Here is a 21,464-nt window from a genome sequence, read left to right on the forward strand (position 1 = left end):
GATCATGGCTTTGAAGAGCATCGTGAACCGATACATCATCTTGGGCAATGATGTTGGAAATCAACATGTTTCGATATTTTAATTTGACGATTTTCATGAATACATAAATTGTTTATTTGTGCTAAAAATCGTTTGTTTGATGATCAAAAATTTATGGAATCATTCAAATCTACGTTGCATACAATGAGATTTTATTAAGTTGAACTCAAAAAAATAATTTAAAAAAAAAATGGGAACCTATTCCATGGCTGTTTCATAATCGCCTGAAAATATTCCTTTGTCATTTCGGTGTTCCGGTGTACAGCTGCGTGTGCAAACCGTACCTATATCTGCCACTGATTTGTCAATATTATCGCCTTATAACAATTTCGATTGGACGACCACTCACAGTCAAGCGTGTCAATTGATCATAGTCAAGAATGCTTGCCACCCGATGATACAGTTGCAATTGAAAATTCAATAGAGTGAATGGAATTTCATGGAATCACTCATTTGGACACTGTCAAATCCCGAACTTAACCGTTTGCATTGTTATTCTTCACATTTTTGGTTGAACGTTCGATTTATTCCATTGCCTTTTTCGTAATTTTATCATAAATGCCTGACGGCAATTGATCAAAATATGCGTCCGATTATTTTCAAACAGTTTTAAATCAAACAAGAATTTATTAATTTGCACACATAGCACCAAAGAAAAAAAATCAAAACAAAGAGTGTATGCACATTGCACATGGCAAAATTGCACAGTGGAGTTGGCTGCATTGCATGTTGACAATGTCAACTGATACTCTCGCCACACACTTATACACAGAAACGTCGCGTGATGTAGCGAAGCGTTTGTTGTGTAAAACTAATAAATGTATTAGAGCGGGACCTATTGTGTCTTGCTTTTTCGTATCAACACAACCAACGTAGTGTGGTAATAGAACTATGGTGTAGAGTCAAGAAAAAGAATCACTAATAAAAAAACTTAGATTCGTAACATTTGTTTGTGTGTTTGTGTGCGGATCGCGAAAAACAAAACCCACCAAAATGCAAACATATATGTTTCGCTGTCAAAACCAAACTATGACCCCTGTGAAAAATTATTGACTACTATTTAGTTGTCTTTCCTTGGCATATTTTGACTTTGGATTTTTGTTTGCACTGTGATTGGAGTTTCAATCGATTTGAAATCAACTTTAAACAAATTCAATTAATTACTAGTCACTCATAAATTGCATGAAGAAAAATGATTAAGTGACTAAAATCTAGTCACCATAGTCAAAAAAAATTCACAAGGGAATTTTCCAATACGGAAAATTACAGAATATAACATTTGACGACAAATTATCCGAATTTTGGGGGCTTTGAAATCCGACACCATTAGACTGCTCCAATTTTTTTTTTTCGAGATATTCAAAAGCGCCGATCGGTTTTCGAAAGTAGGCCTAAAAAATAAGTTTGGCATCAAAAACTCGGAAAAGAAGAATGTGACTCGTCACTGAAAACTGTAGACTCTACGTATTAAAATCGTACCATCAGTCTACTCAGTCACGGTCTTCTTTAGAAAAAACACCACTTTCCAAAGAGGTGTCCATTTGAGTTATAGATATTGACGAGCCGAACCAAACCCCATCATCATTTTTTGCCAAAAATTGGCTGGACAAATTATTTAGGTCAAAATGTGGCGATCTAAAATGGCTTCCGACCGGAGTGAAGTGAAAAAATGGACACCTCTTTGGAAAGTGGTGTTTTTTCTACATTTTTCGAGTTTTTGATCTCAAACTTATTGACCGAGAGCCCACGTAGAAAATACTATATTGATTAGTTTCCTATCAGATAATGCGATCGTAGGTAGATATTAAGGCCGATATTCAAAATATTCTTTTCTTAATTCTTTATCTTTTGCAATTTACGATATCTGCTAGGGTGGATCGATTTTTAAAATCGTACAAAATCGAAAATGGACACCACGCGTTCGTTTTGGCATCTCAAAAGAAGAAACTTTTGTTCTGGGATATATCCCGAAAAGTCGATTCCCACGGTGCCCACTCAATTTTTATCTGGATCATTTTTTGATGATTTTTTCAAATTATTTGTTAAAATATCTCAAAAAATACCCACTTTTCTTGCATTCAAACTATGATATTTGGATTTGTCGCAAAAAATTACATAAAAATAAGTTGATTTGAAACAATTCCAACGCGATTTTGGCGCCTTCGTAGGTCAAAATTCGACCAAGTATCCATTTTTTGGCTACTTCTTCGCAAATGCTCACCTTTGAAGCCCCAAAAAATCTCAAATTCATGGCTAAAAATGACTCTAATTAGTCTAGTTTTTGACGAGGAATCCAAATCTGGTCATTAGCTGCACATAAAATAATGATTTGGTGGCTTGAGAGGCGCAAATATACTCGAAAATGGCCAAAAAGTCGCAATTTTACGCTATACAGGGTGTAACAGAATTGCGTGCCAATATTTTAACCACGTATTGCTGGGGCCAAGACCTATCGAAAATGTAGGAAGCTGAATCTGAATTCGGCCTCTATGCCAAAGTTTTGGCCATCGGCGAGTTTTTGGCCGAAAATTCGTACTATGGCAAGGTGGTCATATCTTAGGCTTTTGCGTGCGTATTTTTGATCACAACTACATAAATATTGGCTTATTTGAAAGGTATTGAGGTCCTCTTAGTGACACCACATGAATTTTGTACAAAAATATCATTTGGCTTGGCCAAAAATGGCCGGCCAGAATGTTTTGGAAAATCAGAAAAGTTGAAGAAAATAGTAATTTTTCTCGAAAAAATACGTTATTAACATATCATTTTCTAATCGAAAATGGAAAGAGCATACAAATTTAAAGTGGTATGCAAAAATCTGTATCTCAAATTTGTTTCTATCGGCCGCAATGCATCATTGAATTCAGTCCTCGTTGGCCTGTTTTTGACCAAATATGGCATATTGAATATTTAACATATTTTCGGCGTATTTTTTGTTTCAGTTACATAAATTGTGATTTTTTTCGAAAGATATTGAGGCTCTCTTTAAGTATCAGTAGAAGAAGTATTGAAATATCGACACAAAAATGGCCAAACAAGTCCAATTTTTGAATTTGAAACGTCTGAATTTCCACTTTATTTTTAACGTAGAATCGATTTTTGGTTTCATTTGTATGGATTTATGTGATTTTTGTGTCGTAATTTTAAGCAAAATGAGGAAATTACGCCCATGAGCTTCAGTTTAACAGTGATATTACCTCACTGAGCAAACAATTTCTGTCTTTGCTGCCTTTAAACTTCTAGTGTAATCCCTCACGAACATTTTGAGTGCCCATATGACCAAATCAAGTGATGTGTTCATATATTCCTGGGCTCATATTCGGTTGGTTCAATTTCAAATCTTGAAAAATCGACTTTTGCTCAAAAAATCTTCAAGTATACACATTTCACGGTTGTAGTCTTGGTGGAAAGTTATTTTTTTTTCCAAAAAAAATGGGCGAGAAAAACTCCAAAAAATGATTTTTTGAGGTACTTGTCGAACAAAAGTGACGATTCTTACGGATTTTGTTATGAAATTATAATTTTTTGTTCGAGAGGTACCTCAAAAAAGCATCGATCAACATGAAACTTTCAGAATCTAATTTTTCTCCCAAAAAAGAAATCCCAGAAAGTTTGAAGCCAATCGGAGTCGATTTACAGGTACCTCCTATACAAAAATATCAATTTTTTGAGGTTTTTCTTAGGGCAAGTACCCCAGGATCAAATTGAAAATGGCTCATCTTCGAACTTAAACTAAGTTTATTGAATACAAAACTTTTGGGACTTTCAGATTTGGATTATCTCAATTATTATTTGAGTTATCGTGTTAACAAACAGCTACGACGACAACGACGACAACGACGACGGCACACGAACGGAAAAGTGTCTCAAAAAGTGGTTTTCTATGCGTTTCATGAGTTTTTATGATGATCTAAGCTAATTTTGCGAAAAAAGTGTTCGGGACCAATTCCTATACTTTCCCTTGACACGTTGTGTACGGAAAAGTAAAAATTCACCAAGTGAAAAAAAATACTTTTAGTCATTTTTAAAGTCTTTCAAAAACATTAGACAGAACTGAAATAGTTTTTCCCGGCAAAATCACAATTAGTTTGAACAAGTTTCGTCCTATCTCGGCAACGGCTTGACGTGGACTAAGAATATTAATGTTAAAATCGAAGAGGATACACTGGCCTGACTTGCAATTTTGTTTGTAGCAACAATACTGAAATCTGGCTCTTGTTTGTTTGTCACACGATTTGATATTGTTCGAAGTCCAAGTTAGACTAGCCGGTTCCCATTTAACCAACGCATTGTATAGAAATCCGACTTATTGCGACTTTTTAAAAACGTTTCCCAAATGGTTCAACTGTGCGAAGAAATAAACGGTTTGACATTGTTCGCTAAAACATGCCGATTCCTATTGAATTATTTACTACAATTGTTTTGAGACGCATGTGCAGCGAAAAATGTATGCAAAGAGAAGAATAGATAATAGAGAGTGATTGAAATATTCATGCACACACAATATTTATAAGGCATTAAGAGCCATTAAGAGCGATTAATGAATACAGTTGAAGTTTTCAATTTTTTTCCAACAGTTGTCACCGAATTTAAATAATTCAGGTTTGTGGTGGAAAAAAGCAATAATAATACATTTCGTTTGACTCAATTGACACCCATAGAATGAAAGAACAACTTATGAGCTCTTTATCCATAACTGAGACGGGAAAAAAACTTAGAGCAAAAAAGAGACAAATAAAGTTGCGAGCAAAAGTGACACAACTCAGAATTGAGCGGAAAAGACGGTTTTTTCCGCATTTTTCTCGCTACCGGAAAGAGATAGCGACTAGATGTCTTCGACTTATGCTGTAGTTCTTTTTATTTTCTACAATAATGCCGAAGACACCTAATCGTTATTTATTTCCAGTAACGAGTAAAATGCAAAGAACATCTTTTCCGCTCAATGCTGAGTTGTGTCACTTTTGCCTAGGGGCTAACCACGGTTTTAAAGATAACCAATAATGACCGACTTTAACATTTTTTATCATTTAAACAAATAAATTCCGATATGATCACATTTTGGTCGATTTTGCCCGATTTTTGCAGATATTTTTTCGCTTTAACGAATGCATACTGTTCTGGAAGCGGGTTTTGGCGGATCCTCAGGATCGTTTAGAACTGCTCCCGATTCTGGAAGTGGGTTTTGGTGGATCTTCAGGATGGACCACTGGGTTTGACAATGCCCTAGCCCATCCTGAGGATACACTTCCAGAACCGGGGGCAGTACTAAACGATCCTGAGGATCCACCAAAACCCACTTCCAGCATTTTTGAATCGGTAATGACGTCAGCACATTAAACGTTTATAGTCGATATTAAACGATAAAATTCAATATATACAGATTTTTTCAATTTTTTACGGATGTCATTAAAATTGGGCGATAAAAACAGATTTTGTCAATGAAAAATCCGTGGTTAGCCCCTAGACTTTTGCTCGCAAATTTATTTGTCTCTTTTTTGTTCTAAGGTTTTTTTTCCGTCTCAGCTATGGATAAAGAGCTCATAAGTTGTTCTTTTTTTTCTATGGGTCAATTGATTTGCGATTATACCTCCCATCCCTGTTGTGTGTCCATATATTCCATTTTTGTGGCAGTTGGTTTAGCTATTGACAAAAGGTGGCACAATCACCTTGGATTCACACCATATGTTCCCACAGTTATGGGGAGCTTGCATTTGAATATATGTGATACCACTATGAATGCGATGTGATCCTTATTAATTATTGAAAATATTGCAAATGGTACACAGCGAATGCATTGAACAAATAGCGACAATTGAGCGTGGCTATTATTTGTAATTAATTTTAATTCGTTTAATCGTTTCCCATTTTTGTATGAACTACAGCGACAAATTGTTTCAATATAGAAATAATTCAGAAGTGAAAAAAAATCCTTACAGAACAAGTGTTGCCCATATTCTTTTTTTGAATAACACACAATCATTTTAAATTCGATATAGCATTGCAAATAAGTCAACAACGACGATCAAGGATCGACATTTTTAATTAAATGGCATTTAATGCCAAACGTTTTTGATTTTTTTTTCGTATAATGTTCAAACATCTTTATTATTACTTTTCCACACGACCATGTCGTGTAAGAAAAGTATTGCCATCACCTTGGATTTTTTGATCCATTAAAAATCAGTTTTTTTTTTCTCGATTTTGAACGCCGAAAATCGCGAAATCTAGCGCTATTTATGGGTCGTAAGGTAGGTGCGTGGTACACGATAATTTTTTTTTCCTATGTCACAATGTAAAGGAATCAGAGTATTGAAATTTCTCTGATATTTAAGTCCGGTTAAAATATGAATCTTTTCTAATTTTAATGCATGGGGCAAAAAGTTATAGTTTGTTTAAAATGTAAAATTCTTTAAAATGAGAGTCATACATATTGAAATGCATAATCTTCTAGATTCTTTGTTTTTAATTTTCATTTAGAATCATATTTTTGGGAGTGTAGAAAAGATTACCTTACGGAAGTAAGGCACCGTTATTTTTTTGCATCTATTCTCTTCATGCCTTCCTCTGGCTCAGTACCTAGGGGGAAATATCGATTTAAAATACCTCGCAAATGCTCACAAATATGTGGCATATTTGCAAATATATTCGAGTGAATGGCATGTATTTTCAACAGAGGGCGCAAATGGCGTTGAAGACAATATCGCAAATATGACAAATATTCTGTAAATAAATTGTTGTTTGCCATGCAAATAATTCTTCAAAGAACGAGGCATAAATTATTGAGATTCAAGGGTTACTCAAATCTTGGTCCCAAATCGAACTTTCCACAAACTAAATCTTTTTTCTATTGTTTCTAGGGTCCATAAAATTGTGAAAAAAATGTAGAATTCAAATCAGTCATCCGATTCTTGATGTTTTCAACAACTTATTTGACAACAGCAGTGTTTTTGTTTTTGTACACACCAAAATTTCGGAGGGGAATGAGTAATCTAGATACAGTGCGAAATATCTTGTATTGAACGAGTTGCTGTGTGCAAAATTTACAATACATACAACTGCACATGCTTGGTGACCAGTGCGTGTCTATGTATTGGCACATATACGAATAGTAGCCACTTGAGCGTTCGCATAAGCAATAACACATTTTCCCCAAAAATTAGTGTGAATTCATCCAAAAACAGTTGAAATCGCTATTTCGCACTGTAACTAGATTAGTCATTCTCCTCCAAAAACTTACAGTGTAGGGGGGGAAATGCTCCAAAACTGGTCCAAACTGTTTTATTAATTGTAGTAGCCCAGAATTAATTGTAGTGGCCTAAAAATAATTGTAGAAGCACCATATTTTTAGGCCACTATAATTAGTTCTGGGCTACTACAATTAATAAATCAGTTTGGACCAGTTTTTAAGCATTTTCCCCCCTACAAAAACAAAAACACTGCTGTTGTCAAATAAGTTGTTGAAAACATCAAGAATCGGACGAATGATTTGAATTCTAAATTTTTTCTACAATTTTATGAACCCTAGAAACAATAGAAAAAAGATTTAGTTTGTGGAAAGTTCGATTTGGGACCAAGATTTGAATATTACCGATTTTGGACCAATTTTCATGACTCGTCCCTTTATCGAACGAACAGGCAGACATATTTGAAAACAGACAATTGATTTGAATTCTACAATTTATCTACAATTTTTTGAAACCATTCTCAATTCAAAAAAACATTTGATTCATGGAAAATGCGTTTTTTGACCAAGATTTGAGTAACCCCATTTTGGAGCGGTTTTTCTATAGCCGATTACTCAAAAAAAATGGTTCCTACATAAAAAAAAGTAAATACACTACATTAAACTACATAAAATCTACAATTGAAATCGCCCTAACCGAAGTCATTTCGGCAAATCTACCAAGATTTGAATATTCATCTTATGGATCCGGATGGTCGTGTAACGCGTAAAGCAAACAGCATCGAAGTGGAAATCAAACAATAGACAGACATCAAGGAAGAACCGTCGGATTGCAGTGAGTTTGATTGGGTCACACGTTCGGATCAAAGATTTGGGAGAGCTACGATCAACCAACGTTGAATTGGTGGGAGAGTCTGTTTGGTCGGTCAAATCCATGTATAATGAAACAAATTGGCCATCGTTAAAACGTGTAGATTATTTCGATGCTTTATAAACATGAACTTAATAAGAACTAGCAATTTTGATTGAGATTATGGAAACGGATTCAATTTGTAAATCAAAGTAAATATCAAAATGTAGAAGATTCTTTCAGAATGACGATTCGATAGCTTTTGAGTTTCATCACACTGATTGGATACTAATGAAGAATCATTTCTCAAATAAAACACCACATTGATTGGAATATTTGGAGAGTTTCATTTTATTTGCCCGTTGCTCTGAAGGTAATTCCCCACTGACATGAAGATAGCAGTGTGTCGATTATTTTAAATTCGAAATTTTATTAAATCTTATGTTTTTCTTCCTACAAATTAATTTATTTTCGATTAAAATCGTTGTGCTTTGGAATATTTTGATCAATGTTGGAATTTATACCGAAATGAAGCTAGAAGTTCGGTGTTTGTTGTCGTCTTCATGGAATAGTTTTGATTCAAATGATACTACTGGACCGTAGAATACTGTAATGCCTCCTTATTTCGTTGAACGATGACGCCTTTTCATATGAATGATTGGTTGTATGTATCTTGAAAACTTTGCAAATGTAACACTGATGCTGACGACGGCCACAGATCTCCTCGTGTGCTGTTTTATCCTCTTCCATTGTGAATCCCCGGCGACACTTGAAACATCTGAATGGGAATTGATCGCGATGGGTGGCTAAATGTTGATTGAGATGGCCCTTTTGGATGAATTTCTTCCCGCATATTTTACATCGAAATTGATGTTCGCCGGTGTGTTTTGCGTGCATGTGGCTCTTCAGATTGGAGTTGGCAAAACATTCGTATCCGCAGAGATAACATTCGAATCGACGTCGTTTGCAGCGCTTTTCATGCGATTGCCTGGCCTCACCGCTGGCAAATGGTTGGCCACATTTCAGACAAGAAAGGGGAAGATCATCAGAGTGAGTTCGCAAGTGACCATTCAAATGATGTTTCCGTGCAAATGATTTGGTACAAACCAAACATTCGAATTGCTTTTCTCCGCTGTGGATTTTCTTGTGCAGATTCAAGGTGCTTTTTTGTGCAAAACTTTTTGAACATTCATCGCATTTGTACGGCTTGTCGCCTGTGTGAATACGAATGTGTACGGTGAGATTCCCTTTTTTCGGTGTAACATAACCACAAACACGACATTTGTGCTCCGTTCGTTTGCTTGCTGCCTTATTCCTTGGAATCTTTCGATTGTTTTGCTTTCTTGATCTATCGTGTTTCTTGGCTTTATTGTCCGAATTTATTCTCTTGCGACTGGCGTTTGATTGGACCGCTGGTTCAACATCTGGATCGTCATGACTAGCTGGTTCTTCTTCTTCTGACCCCGATTCCGCTGAAGAGCCTTTTTCTGGCCTTTCTTCTTCACACTTCACATCCTCTTTCACACCATTCAAGTCAAAGTCGAGATCAGAATCCCATTCAGACTCTTCCACCAATTCGATGTTAGATGTCGCAGTCTCTGCATCTGCTGCAAATCTTTCATTCCATCGTGTCACCAAACCAAGTTCACTGCCATCCAAAGGTTCTTCTTTGATGCTGGGCTCTTGTTTGATTTCCACTTCGATGTTGTTTGGTTTACGCTTTACACGACCATCCGATGTACCTTCGCCTGGATCCATATCCATAACTAATGCCAATCTGTCAAACAACCGAAGAAAATGTGATAAAGAAATGGGATTTGACAGTTCAGAACATCTTTTTATTGGTAGAACTAAATATGCATTAAAAATATAAAAAAAACTTAAATCGCTGTGTTGTTTTTTCGTAGAACATCATCAAAGAAACCACAACAACTGGTGATAAATAGCAAATAGTGAGTAAAGCTAATCGAATATTTCCAACCAAAATGAAAATGTTTACGAAGAAGGAACTTCGGACTTTGTACAAAAATTGAATGACACAATCGCATCGGAAGTAATGAAATTGTCTGCTTACATTGAATGTGACAATAAAACTCTTTTTAATTGAAATGGATTCAATGAAGAATCTTCTTTTGTTATCGAAAAATCCTGAGTTTAAAATTGCAAACAAATATTTTGAACACTTACTTTGGGTTTTTTCGTTCGCCAATTGAAATGAGTACGTGATGTCGTTTTCCTTTGAATGACCGACACAAAGTGCTGCGTACGTCGATTGAGTATGGCGTGATCGAACGCAGTTTGTGTGTATAAGTGAGACTGTGTGGCTTACTATATGAAAGTGACAGCTTCCAATTCGCTTCGTTCCAAATGTTCAACTGTCATTCCGACTGGAATTCATGTTTGCAATTCACATTTTGAAACAGAGTTCGTCATTCTTCTTCGATTAAGCATTCCAAACAGATTTCTAGTGAATTGAGCAATTTATTTATGATTTAAAGCTGTTTACGTTGTTTTGATTTTTATTTTTTTAACCATTGAACGATTTTGAATTGAATTTCACATAAATGTTGGAAAAGTCAAATGATGACAGCAATGGAATGAAATGGGACAGAACCTAATGTCAGTCACGTTCATTGCATAGCGTACACGCACACAACGAAATATCTCGCCACATTTAGTTGACGTTCAACTTCGGTGTCAATTGATGCGCACTGGGAACTAAATACAATTTGTGTTATACGAGCATCAACAGTCTGACGACTTTGTCGTCAAATCAGGAGTTCCACAGGGAAGTCACTTAGGACCGACACTGTTTCTGCTGTTCATTAATGATATAGCGAGAACGCTTGGTCCTGAAGTTTTTGTTTCACTATTTGCTGATGATCTCAAAATCGCAACGATTATAAATTCACCGGGTGACATCCATAAACTTCAGTCGGCAATAGACAAACTCAAAATATGGTGTATTGAAAACGATCTACACCTCAACCTTGATAAATGTGCAATCATGTCAATCTCAAATCGTCAGGCTGCGAACATCGTAATTGGTAAATACTTTTATGGTGCCCATGAATTTCGTAGAGTCAACGAACGGAGGGATTTCGGCTCATAATTGAATAATAATTTTACTCATCGACTCAAAATTGAACTTTATCGAACACATTAACGCCATCTTTGCTAAAGCAGCGTCAACTCTGGGTTTTATCAAGCGATTTTGCTACGACTTCAGATATATTTGCACACTCAAGTCACTCTACTATGCTTTGGTTCAATCGGTACTGGAGTATTGCAGTGTGGTTTGGCTCCCGTTCTATGAATGCCACAAAGGAAAAATTGAAAGTATTCTCATTCAATTTACAATGTTTGCGTTGAGAGAATATCAAAATGCAGCGAACAACTACACGATTTCGAGCTACGATCAACGGCTGTCAAAACTTGAAATGCAATCGTTACAAAGATGACGCATCAACGCTTCGATGATCCTCTTCGACGATCTCATCAATGACATTATTCATTGCCTGCGCCTTAAAAACCTCATCACCCAAAATACAAATGCAAGGAATACGCGAATTTCAGATTTATTTAAACTTGTCGACCAGCGACTGAGCATCACGAAAACTGCTCCTATCAACCAAATGTCTTTATACTCAAACTTGATTAAACCATTGTTTCAACAATCGTCTTCACGCAACAACCTTAAATCATTACTCAAAAAACTTATGATAATGTCTTCAGGCTAAAGTCATTGGCTAATACCTACAGCACGCATCTTTTTCCAAACCAAATGTGATTCACGCTATAAGCAGAAAAATGTATATTATCAACTAGTTAATTGTGTTGCTTTTTTTTTAATCAAATTTAATCGGCTATGCAGAATCAGCTCTATTTATTTTTTTTTTCAATCATAAGAATTGAATAAAAACAGCCAGTCTTCGGCGGTGTATTATTATTATATTATATAAAACCTCTTTTGGTCGGTCAATTGTGAGAGAATTTAGCAAGCAGACATTCTCATTCACATTTTGGACAAACAGTCGGACACACGATATTTGTAAGTAATAAAATGTTTTCAACAGCACTGCCATTAATTTTAATGCAAAGAGTTTTAATTAAAACAATGGATGTTTCAACGAATGTATCTCTGCAACACACACATTGTACGTGTTTGTGCCATTCAGTCATGACATTGACGTTGTTCTACTTTTCTTTGCTTTTACATTTGACTTTCCCTTGCAATTTTCGTCTTCAGTAAACATGTTCCAAATAACAAATAACAAATAACAAATCACTTATCAGATTTTATTTCTTCTTCAAATTTTTCAATTATTCGACAGGTTGGCATTGGTTATGGATATGGATCCAGGCGAATATCAAAATGTAGAAGATTCTTTCGAAATTTTATTAAATCCAATGTTTTTCTTCCTACAAATGATGAAATTAAATTATTTTCGATTAAAATCGTTGTGCTTCTGGATATTTTGATCAATGTTGGAATTTATACCGAAATGAAGCTAGAAGTTCGGTGTTTGTTGTCGTCTTCATGGAATAGTTTTGATTCAAATGATACTACTGGACCGTAGAATACTGTAATGCCTCCTTATTTCGTTGAACGATGACGCCTTTTCATATGAATAATGGCGTACAAAACGCGCCTTGCACGATTTGCAATGGAACGGCTTTTTGCCCGTGTGATTTGCTCGCACGTGATTTCGTAGATTGGTTGTATGTATCTTGAAAACTTTGCAAATGTAACACTGATGCTGACGACGCCGGCAGATTTTCTCATGAGCTGTTTTATCCTCGGCGACACTTGATGCATCGGAATGGGAAGTGATCACGATGGACGGCCAAATGTCTATTGAAGCTATCATTCTGGTTGAATATCTTTCCACATATTTCACATTGGAATCGATGTTCGCCGGTGTGTTTTGCTTGCATGTGGCGTTTCAGGTGGTCTTTGCCAAAACATTTGAATTTGCAGGCATAACATTCGAATCGAGGTTGATCGCAGCGCTTTTCATGCGATTGTTTGGCCTCATCTTCGAAAAATCGTTGGCCACATTTCAGACAAGAAAGTGGAAGCTCATCAATGTGAGTTCGCAAGTGACGATTTGAATGGTTCTTTTGGACAAATGATTTGGAACAAACGGGGCATTCGAATTGCTTTTCTCCGCTGTGGGTTTTCTTGTGTTGAATCATGTTGCTTTTGCATGCGAAACTTTTCGAACAATCTTCGCATTTGTGAGGCTTGTCGCCTGTGTGAATGCGAATGTGTCTGGTGAGATTCCCTTTCTGCGATGCAACATAACCACACACGTGACACTGGTGCTCCGTTCGTTTCTTTGGCGCCTTATTCCTCGGAATATTTCGTTTTTTTTGCTTTCTCGATCCATCCTGTCTCTTTCCCTTTGCGCCCGAATTCAGTCCCTTGCAAGTGACGTTTGCTTCACCACGAGCATTTGCCTCATTTCCATACGATTCTGAATCCGCTGAAAAGCCTTTCCCTTTTTCTGGCTTCTCTTCTTCACACTTCACCTCCTCTTTCACACCATCCAAATGAAAGTGGCGATCAGAATCCGATTCAGACTCGTCCACTGATTCGATGTGCGATGCCGCAGTCTCTGCATCTTCCAATCTTTCATTCAATCGTGCTACCAAACCAAATTCACTGCCATGCGATGGTTCCTCCTTAATGTCTGGCTCTTGTTTGATTTCCACTTCAGAACTGTTTCGTTTACGTTTCACACGACCATCCGAAGTACCTTCGCCTGGATCCATATCCATAGCCAATGCCAATCTGTCGAACAATCAAAGAAAATGTGATAGAGAAGTGAGATTTGGCAGTTCTGAAGTTCATTTTATTGGAAGAACTAAATGTGCATTGGGAATATATAAAGAAAAAAACTAAACTTGAGAATGGAAAACACACAACTATCGTCTCACTGTACGACAATGGCTACCGAAATGTCAAGCAAAATGGTTGCTGTGTTGTACTTTCGTAGAACATTATCGAAGAAACCAGAACAACTGGTGATAAATGGCAAATAGTGAAGGATTTCAGCCAATCGAGTATTTCCAACCAAAATGAAATTGTCTGACATTGAATGTGAGAATAAAACACTTTCTAATGAAAATCTATTCAATGAATATTTCATTGAAGATTTCTCTTTTTTTCTGCAAAAATACTGACTTTGAGATTGCAAAGAGATGTTTCGAGCACTTACTTTGGGTTTTTTCTTTTGTTTGCCAATTGAAATGAGTACGTGTTGTTGTGTGTTTCTCCTTTGAATGACCGACACAAGTGCTGTGTTCGTCGATTGAGTGTAGCAAGATCGAATGCTGTTTGTATGTAGAGGTGAGTCTGTGTTGCTCACTAAGAAGGTGACAGCTTCCAATTCGATTTAATTCGCTTCGTTCCAAATGTTCAACTGTCATTCCGACTGGAATTCAAGTTTGCAATCCACATTTCGAAACAAAGTTCACATAAGGAGGATTTATGATGATCCCAAATGGATTTCTACTAAGTTGAGATATTTATTCATGATTTGGAGCTGTTTTCATTTGTTGTGATTTTCATTTCTTGCCAGTGAACAAATAATTTCTTAAATAATACCGCTTAAAATAGCGAAATGCAATTGTATTGGAATGTAGTGGAAAAGGGGCCCCAGATGTCAATGTTCGTTCAGTGAGACAAACACATACACTGACACAAATAATGAAATATCACGCCACTTTCAGTTGACGTTTAGCTGTTGACGTTAAGATGTTAATTGGTGCGCAGTAGAAACGAAAACCACTTTCGGTCGGTCATTCTCGGGAGAAATTGGCAAACAGACAGTTTTGTTCACATTTGGCACGAAAAGTAGGATACACGAAATTTGTAACTATTAAAATTTGTTGAGCATTAATGACATGAAGTTACTTCACTACAACAATTTGATTTCCCTTCGCTTATGTCTTGTGCAATTGTTTTTTTCTATTACTATTGATTATTGCATTCTTCACCAAAAATGTTCGCAATTAAAAGAAAAAAACATCAAAACTGTCCGATTAAATTTTTGTTGCGTCGGTTTTTTCATTTTTTCCTTTCGAAAGACTGGCATTGGTTATGGATATGGATCCAGGTGAAGGTACTTCGGATGGTCGTGTAAGGCGTAAAGCAAACAAAATCGAAGTGGAAATCAAACAAGAGCCAGACATCAAGGAGGAACCATCGGAAGGCAATGAATTTGGTTTGGTGACAGGATGGAATGAAAGATTTGCATCAGACGCAACGACTGCGACATCGAACGTTGAATTGGTGGACGAGTCAGAGAATGACTTTGATTCAAATGATGTGAAAGAGGAAGTAAAGTGTGAAGAAGAGAAGCCAGATAAAAGGAAAGATTCATCAGCTAATCCAGAGTCGAGTGAAAATGTTTCAAATGCTCGTGGTGATCAAAATGATGAGCCAGTGGTCGAACCAAATGTCAATTGCAAGGGACTAAATTCGGGCGTAAAGGAAAAGAGACGCGATGGTTCAAGAAAACAGACCAAACGAACGATTCCAAGGAATAAGGCGGCGAAGAAACGAAAGGAGCACAAGTGTCATGTGTGCGGTTATGTTGCATCGCTAAAAGGGAATCTCACCAGACACATTCGCATTCACACAGGCGAAAGGCCATACAAATGTAATGAATGTTCGAAAAGCTTCGCACAAAAAAGTGACTTGATTCGGCACAAGAAAACCCACAGCGGAGAAAAGCAATTCGAATGTTTGGTTTGTTCCAAATCATTTGCACGGAAACAAAATTTGAATGTTCACCTGCGAACTCACTTTGATGAGCTTCCTTACTCTTGTCTGAAATGTGGCCAACGATTTGCCGGAGAAGAGGCCAAACAATTGCATGAATATCGATGCAAACGACGTCGATACGAATGTTTTCTCTGCGACAACAATTGTTTTGCCAAACACTGTTTGAAAGACCACATGCAAGCAAAACACACCGGCGAATATCGATTCCAATGTGAAATATGTGGGAAGAAATTCATCTACAGGAATCATTTCAGTCAACATTTGGCTATCCATAGCGATCAATTCCCATTCGGATGCAGCAAGTGTCGCCGAGGGTTCACGATAGAAGATGACAAGATTGCACATGAAAATTTCTGCCGTTGTCGTCAGTATCAATGTTACATTTGCGAAGCTTTCAATCAGCGGAAAGGCCATCTACGAAATCACATGCGTGTTCATCACACAGGTGAAAAGCCGTTCCATTGCAAGTGGTGCGACAAGTGTTTTGTTCAGAAGCAGGATGCCGAAAAGCACATGAAACGTATTCACCGTTCGAAAAAATAATACTCAGGACGATAGCAACTGTTCTATTCCTGTTGAATAAACTCTTTCTTTTCCTTCTAATAATTGAATTTTTTTACTTCATCCGTTGATTAAGACTTTGAGAAGCCAATATAATTGTTCTTTCAATAGACTGATTCAATAAAGATCTGAAATGAAATTTTTTGTAGAAGATTATTTTGTGTTCGCCATGGAACTGAAGCTCATGAGCTTCATTCGCTCATTTGTTTTGAAACAATCGTATTTTTCGACACTAAAACCATATAAACATATGTAAAATGAAAGTACAAATCGATTTTACGTCAAAAATTGGGTGGATATAGACCCATAGTAGGTCACTGTACGGTGGTTTTCTATTCCATAAATGTGATTTTGTATCAATCTTTCAACCGATCGATAGTTTTATGAAGAAATGTCGATTTGACGAGAAAATGGTAGTTGTCGAAGACAAAAATGTCGTAAGGAGCCATTTTCGACCACTGACAAAAAATTTGAAAAAACATTTTTTTTCCACTGAATCCACCAACTTATCAAAATGAAATATAAGGTTTATCTGGGCTCGACAGCAAATAAAATCTGACCTTTATGCGTTGAACCGTACATTTTTTCGTTACTACAGTGTAACGAGTCTGCCGAACGAAAAAAATACGCAAAAGATTTGAAATTTGGAAGCTCAGAGTTTGGTTTTATGGACAGTGTTTGTGTTTCAAAATTACCAGAGAGGATTTTGAGCTGACATTAACAGCACTAACTAACGTCAGCTGCTGATATCAGCTGCTGACGCGTTTGCGTTGCGTTGTTTGAACGCTTTTGCAGTATAAAATTGATTGAACGATCCAATGTTATGATTGCTTACACTTTCGTTTTTATACTGCAAATGCGGTAAAATAACGCAACACATACTCGTCAGCAGCTGACGTTAGTTAGTGCTGCTAACGTCGGCTCAAAACACGCTCTTAAAATTAAACTGACTCAAATCCGCATTTTAGGTGAATTTTCATAGAACTAAGTGTAAATGTGTATTGGAAATATTACTTTTCCGTACACAACGTGTCGAAAACTTTTTTCGCACGATAACTCAAAAAATAATTGAGATAATCAAAATCTGAAAATGCCAAAAGTTTTGTATTCGAAGATGATTTAGTTCGAAGATGAGTTATTTTCGATTTGATCCTGGGGTATTTCTTAGGGCAAGAAAAATCTCAAAAAATTGGCTCTTTTGTATGGGAGGTACCTGTAAATCGACTCCGATTGGCTTCAAACTTTCTGAGATTTCATTTTTTGGGAGAAAAATAAGATTCTGAAAGTGTGGAACCAATCGGAATCGATTTACGGGTACCACCCATACAAAAATTTTAAAATTTTGACTAAAATTACCGATTTTTGGACAATTTTGTATGGGAGGTACCCGTTAATCGATTCTGATTGGCATCAAACTTTCTGAGGTTTCATTTTTTGGAAAAAAAAATAAGATTCTGAAAGTTTCATGTTGATCGCATTTGCAGAAGTTTGATTTTTTGTCGAAATTTTCTTGGAAAAAATTGAGGGCCGAAAACCAAACTTCTGCAGATGCGATCAAGATGAAACTTTCGGAATCTTATTTTTTCTCCAAAAAATGAAACCTCAGAAAGTTTAAAGCCAATGAGAATCGGTTTACGGGTACCTCTCATACAAAATTGTCGAAGTTTTAGTTAAAGTGACCGATTTTTCACTTTATTTTTATTATCACAGCCGGCGACAGCAGGCGCGAGTGACGAAAGCATCTCTGTGCTGAAAGTCGAACTCGCCTATATATACACGCAATTTCGAACTTTTTTCCTAAGAGGCCATCTGGTATGAATGAAGTATCGCTAGAAAGCCCCTGGCTCATAGGCCCAGAAAATGCATTCAAATTTGGGAATCGACCAACCGCCTCCATAGAAATAGCCACTTGAAAATTATGTACAATTATCAGTTTTTCCCATTTACCGGGTGTTGAACGCGGCCCGTTCATCTTGAAACATGTTTTTTCTGAGTCTACTCGTCGAGACCTTTCCAACAAGCCCAAGAACGTCGAAATTGGACCATCCGTTCATGAGTTATAACGATTTAAAAAATTTCTTTGGCGTCTCCACCAATTATTCTGAGATAATATTTTTTCTGTCCGTCCGTCCGTCTGTCCGTAGTTTTTGCCTGATCTTTTTTAAACTTTCAGGCATTAAAGTATAACAAAAACTAAGACTTTTTTGTTTCGCCATTTTTTGATTTGGCCGCCATCTTGGCCTTGGCCGGCCTTTGAAAATTCAAAATATGGCCTTCTTTCAAATGATCACTGTGCCTAACCCAGTCAACCGATTTCCAACTTTTGGGAATCGTTGGAAAGGTCTTGAGGCCAGCTATCAAATGACATCTATTTTAATTTGAAAAAATTGAGTCGGAATGGTCCTATGGGTAGAAACCCAAAAAAATGGTCACCTGGCCTTGCATAAATCGGCCATTTTCTCGAAAACGGCTCCGACGATTTTTTTAAAAATTCTCTGGAATTTAGCCCCAAGTTAGAGCTAAAATTTGACATATAGCTTATATCTGGGAAAACTCTGTTTTTCGAGATATAGTCATTAGAAGTTGGAAAAAACATAAAAAATCGACAAAAATCAACTAAAACTCTTTTTTGTTGCCGTTAACAATGGCAAAATCATAACCAAAGTGTTTTTGCGTTCAGTTGAATAAAATTCCTTCAGATACCAGACCCTCACCAAGTCTTTTTATCCCACGCAATCAACAAAAAACACAAAAAAGTACTTTTCATGAAAAAATCAAAATAAAAAAAAATCATCATGAAAAAACTTAACATGTGATAGTTTCTTAATATAAAAGCGATATGTAATTTCATCAAAACAAAATGTAATTTCTTCTGTCTGTCCAAAACCAAATTTTATTTAACGAAAAAAAAATTTAAATTTTTTTTCCTCCGGTGTGCGACTCGAACTCGAGTCCACACGCTCATGAGTCTGCTTTCCCACCTACGCGCTGATTTTGCTTTATTCAAAAAGGCGACAATGCTGGTTTTTAACTACAACATTTCATGTTTTATTTTCTTTGGCTCAATACGCACCACTTTGTGTTTGTTAAGGGTTAGTTGGTTTTTTTGAGAAAAAATTTTCCGGGTACAAAACAACTGATATCAAATAAAAAAACTTCTTTCGAAGTAATTCCTCGTGACGAAAGCGAACACAAAACAGCTGATATCAATTTTAAAAAATCATTTCGGAGCGATTTGGATTTGATTTTTTTGCATTCTTCCAACTAATTTCAGAATCGCACCGTAATGATTTTTTTAAATTGATATCAGCTGTTTTGTGTTCGCTTTCGTCACGAGGAATTACTTCGAAAGAAGTTTTTTTATTTGATTATATTTTCACTGCCTTTATTTCAAGAAAATTCACAAAAAATAACCAAAAGTACCTACGGACAACGCAGGCCAACGGTACGGAAAAGTTCGGGATTACCAATGTAATTCTTTTTAAATTCTGTTGATTCTATCTGCGTTAAAAGAACGTATGTTGGCGTACCGTCTAGCCTCCGAGGTTTTTCACGGTTTCCGCGTAACTGATAAACGATAACAACATGGTGTCTTCGAAAAAGTTGTAGTACTCGAAGTCTTCTATAACATTACTGAAGACAGTCATCTCTTATCTCTTGCGCAAATCGCGCACATAGAAAAGCCAATTTAATATAGAACTTTTTTTTTCTCATCATTTTTTGCGCTTTTCGCGGAACTGATAAGAGATCATAGTGGCGAAGCGTTACGACTACGCGTACCACTACGAACCACTACGTTTAGGGAATTAGTGAACGTAGTACTACGCGTACTCGTAACGCTTCGCCACTAGGTAAGAGATAAGAGATAACTCTTCAGCAATGTTATAGAAGACCTTGAGTACTACAAATTTGCTGAAGACACCAAGTTGTTATCTCTTATCAGTTCCGCGGAAACCGTGCAAAACCGCAACGACTCGCTAAAAACGAACATACATTCGAACCATTATTAGTCGCAATGAAACAAACTTCTCTTTATTGTTACGAAGTTGGACAAACTTGCGTTCTTTTACATCTCACCAATAGATATCATATTGAACAACTAAATTTGGACTAAAAAAGCACAGTTGCCGTCACACTTCACGAAAGATGCCAACTAAATGTCAAGGAAAGTGGTCGATGTATTGTTTTTGTTTCGAGCAAAATTTTCATTGCAACCAGAACAACTGGTGATGCATTGCAAATAGGGAATGAATTTGGCCAAACGGTTAATACCAATCGGTATGACAATTTTCGAAGGGCAATCAAGGAGCTTTGAATTCTCTACAAAGAATTGAATGATGCAGTTATAGTGGAAACAATGAAATTCACTGACTTTATTGAATATCAAGCTGTGCACGAAAATAAATCTTTTTCCAATGAAAATCGATTCAATGAAAAAAAGAAAAACAAGTGGAATAGTACACTCCGTTTCTTCTTGAATTCTATGTTTAGAATAGCCAAAACATATTTCAAATATATATTTTGAACGATTGCTTTGATTCTTATGTTCGTCGATGGAAACGGGTACGTGTTGTTGAGTGTTTCTCCTTTAAATGACCGACACAAAATAGTTGAGTAGCAATGAGTGCTACGTACGTCGATTGAGTGTGGCGTGATAGAATGATGTTTCTGTATGGGTGAGACTGTGTAGCCTACTACGAAGGAGACAGCTTCCAATTCCCAAATGTCCAAATTTCATTCCGACTGGAATCCAAGTTTGCAATCCACTTTTCGAAACGGAGTTCGTCATCAGAAGGATTTTCGACGATTCCAAATGGATTTACACTTATAGCTGTGCTCACGATTTTTTTTTATCAAGATATCGTAATAAACTAAAAATATCGTTCGATATCGTTATTATGATGGAATCTTAATAACGCTATCAACTTTTTATCAGGATATTAACTATATTCAAATAATAACGTTATCGGATGAATCTTAATAATATCGTTGGGAAGTTATCAAGATCGAATCCTGATAATTTATCAACATTCAAT

The 21,464-nt window shown here is 36.4% G+C and overlaps 3 protein-coding genes across 4 annotated transcripts; 1 reads left to right on the forward strand and 2 right to left on the reverse strand.

Annotated features, from left to right (window-relative positions):
* Nucleotides 1-8,651: 8,651 nt before the first annotated feature.
* LOC129574449 (zinc finger protein 570-like) lies at nt 8,652-10,349 on the reverse strand. Its single transcript, XM_055456501.1, has 2 exons — nt 10,260-10,349; nt 8,652-9,849 (listed from the first exon to the last, which is right to left on the reverse strand). The coding sequence occupies exon 2, from the start codon at nt 9,834-9,836 to the stop codon at nt 8,652-8,654; it is 1,185 nt and encodes a 394-aa protein (XP_055312476.1). The 5' UTR covers nt 9,837-9,849; nt 10,260-10,349.
* A 2,181-nt stretch (nt 10,350-12,530) lies between these two features.
* On the reverse strand, nt 12,531-14,465 carry LOC129574318 (zinc finger protein 260-like). 2 transcript variants are annotated; one of them, XM_055456149.1, is made up of 2 exons: nt 14,297-14,465; nt 12,531-13,869 (listed from the first exon to the last, which is right to left on the reverse strand). In XM_055456149.1, exon 2 carries the CDS (start codon nt 13,854-13,856, stop codon nt 12,867-12,869), a length of 990 nt encoding a protein of 329 aa, XP_055312124.1. In that variant the 5' UTR covers nt 13,857-13,869; nt 14,297-14,465; the 3' UTR covers nt 12,531-12,866. The 2 variants fall into 2 exon arrangements, 1 of the variants encoding a protein (XP_055312124.1); XR_008688679.1 differs by having other exon boundaries at nt 13,763-13,869; nt 14,263-14,465.
* Nucleotides 14,466-14,903: 438 nt separating this feature from the next.
* Nucleotides 14,904-16,519, forward strand: LOC129574316 (zinc finger protein 37 homolog). Its single transcript, XM_055456146.1, has 2 exons — nt 14,904-14,934; nt 15,168-16,519. The coding sequence occupies exon 2, from the start codon at nt 15,181-15,183 to the stop codon at nt 16,408-16,410; it is 1,230 nt and encodes a 409-aa protein (XP_055312121.1). The 5' UTR covers nt 14,904-14,934; nt 15,168-15,180; the 3' UTR covers nt 16,411-16,519.
* Nucleotides 16,520-21,464: the final 4,945 nt, after the last annotated feature.

This window comes from Sitodiplosis mosellana, unplaced genomic scaffold (assembly GCF_009176505.1).
Source record: "Sitodiplosis mosellana isolate CC-2019 unplaced genomic scaffold, AAFC_SMos_1.0 Smas_scaffold_6162, whole genome shotgun sequence".
NCBI lineage: Eukaryota > Metazoa > Arthropoda > Insecta > Diptera > Cecidomyiidae > Sitodiplosis > Sitodiplosis mosellana.

Coding starts and splice junctions, on each gene's coding strand:
- LOC129574449 (XM_055456501.1), bottom strand. CDS start 9,836: ATGGATATGGATCCAGGCGAAGGTACATCGGATGGTCGTGTAAAGCGT.
- LOC129574318 (XM_055456149.1), bottom strand. CDS start 13,856: ATGGATATGGATCCAGGCGAAGGTACTTCGGATGGTCGTGTGAAACGT.
- LOC129574316 (XM_055456146.1), top strand. CDS start 15,181: ATGGATATGGATCCAGGTGAAGGTACTTCGGATGGTCGTGTAAGGCGT.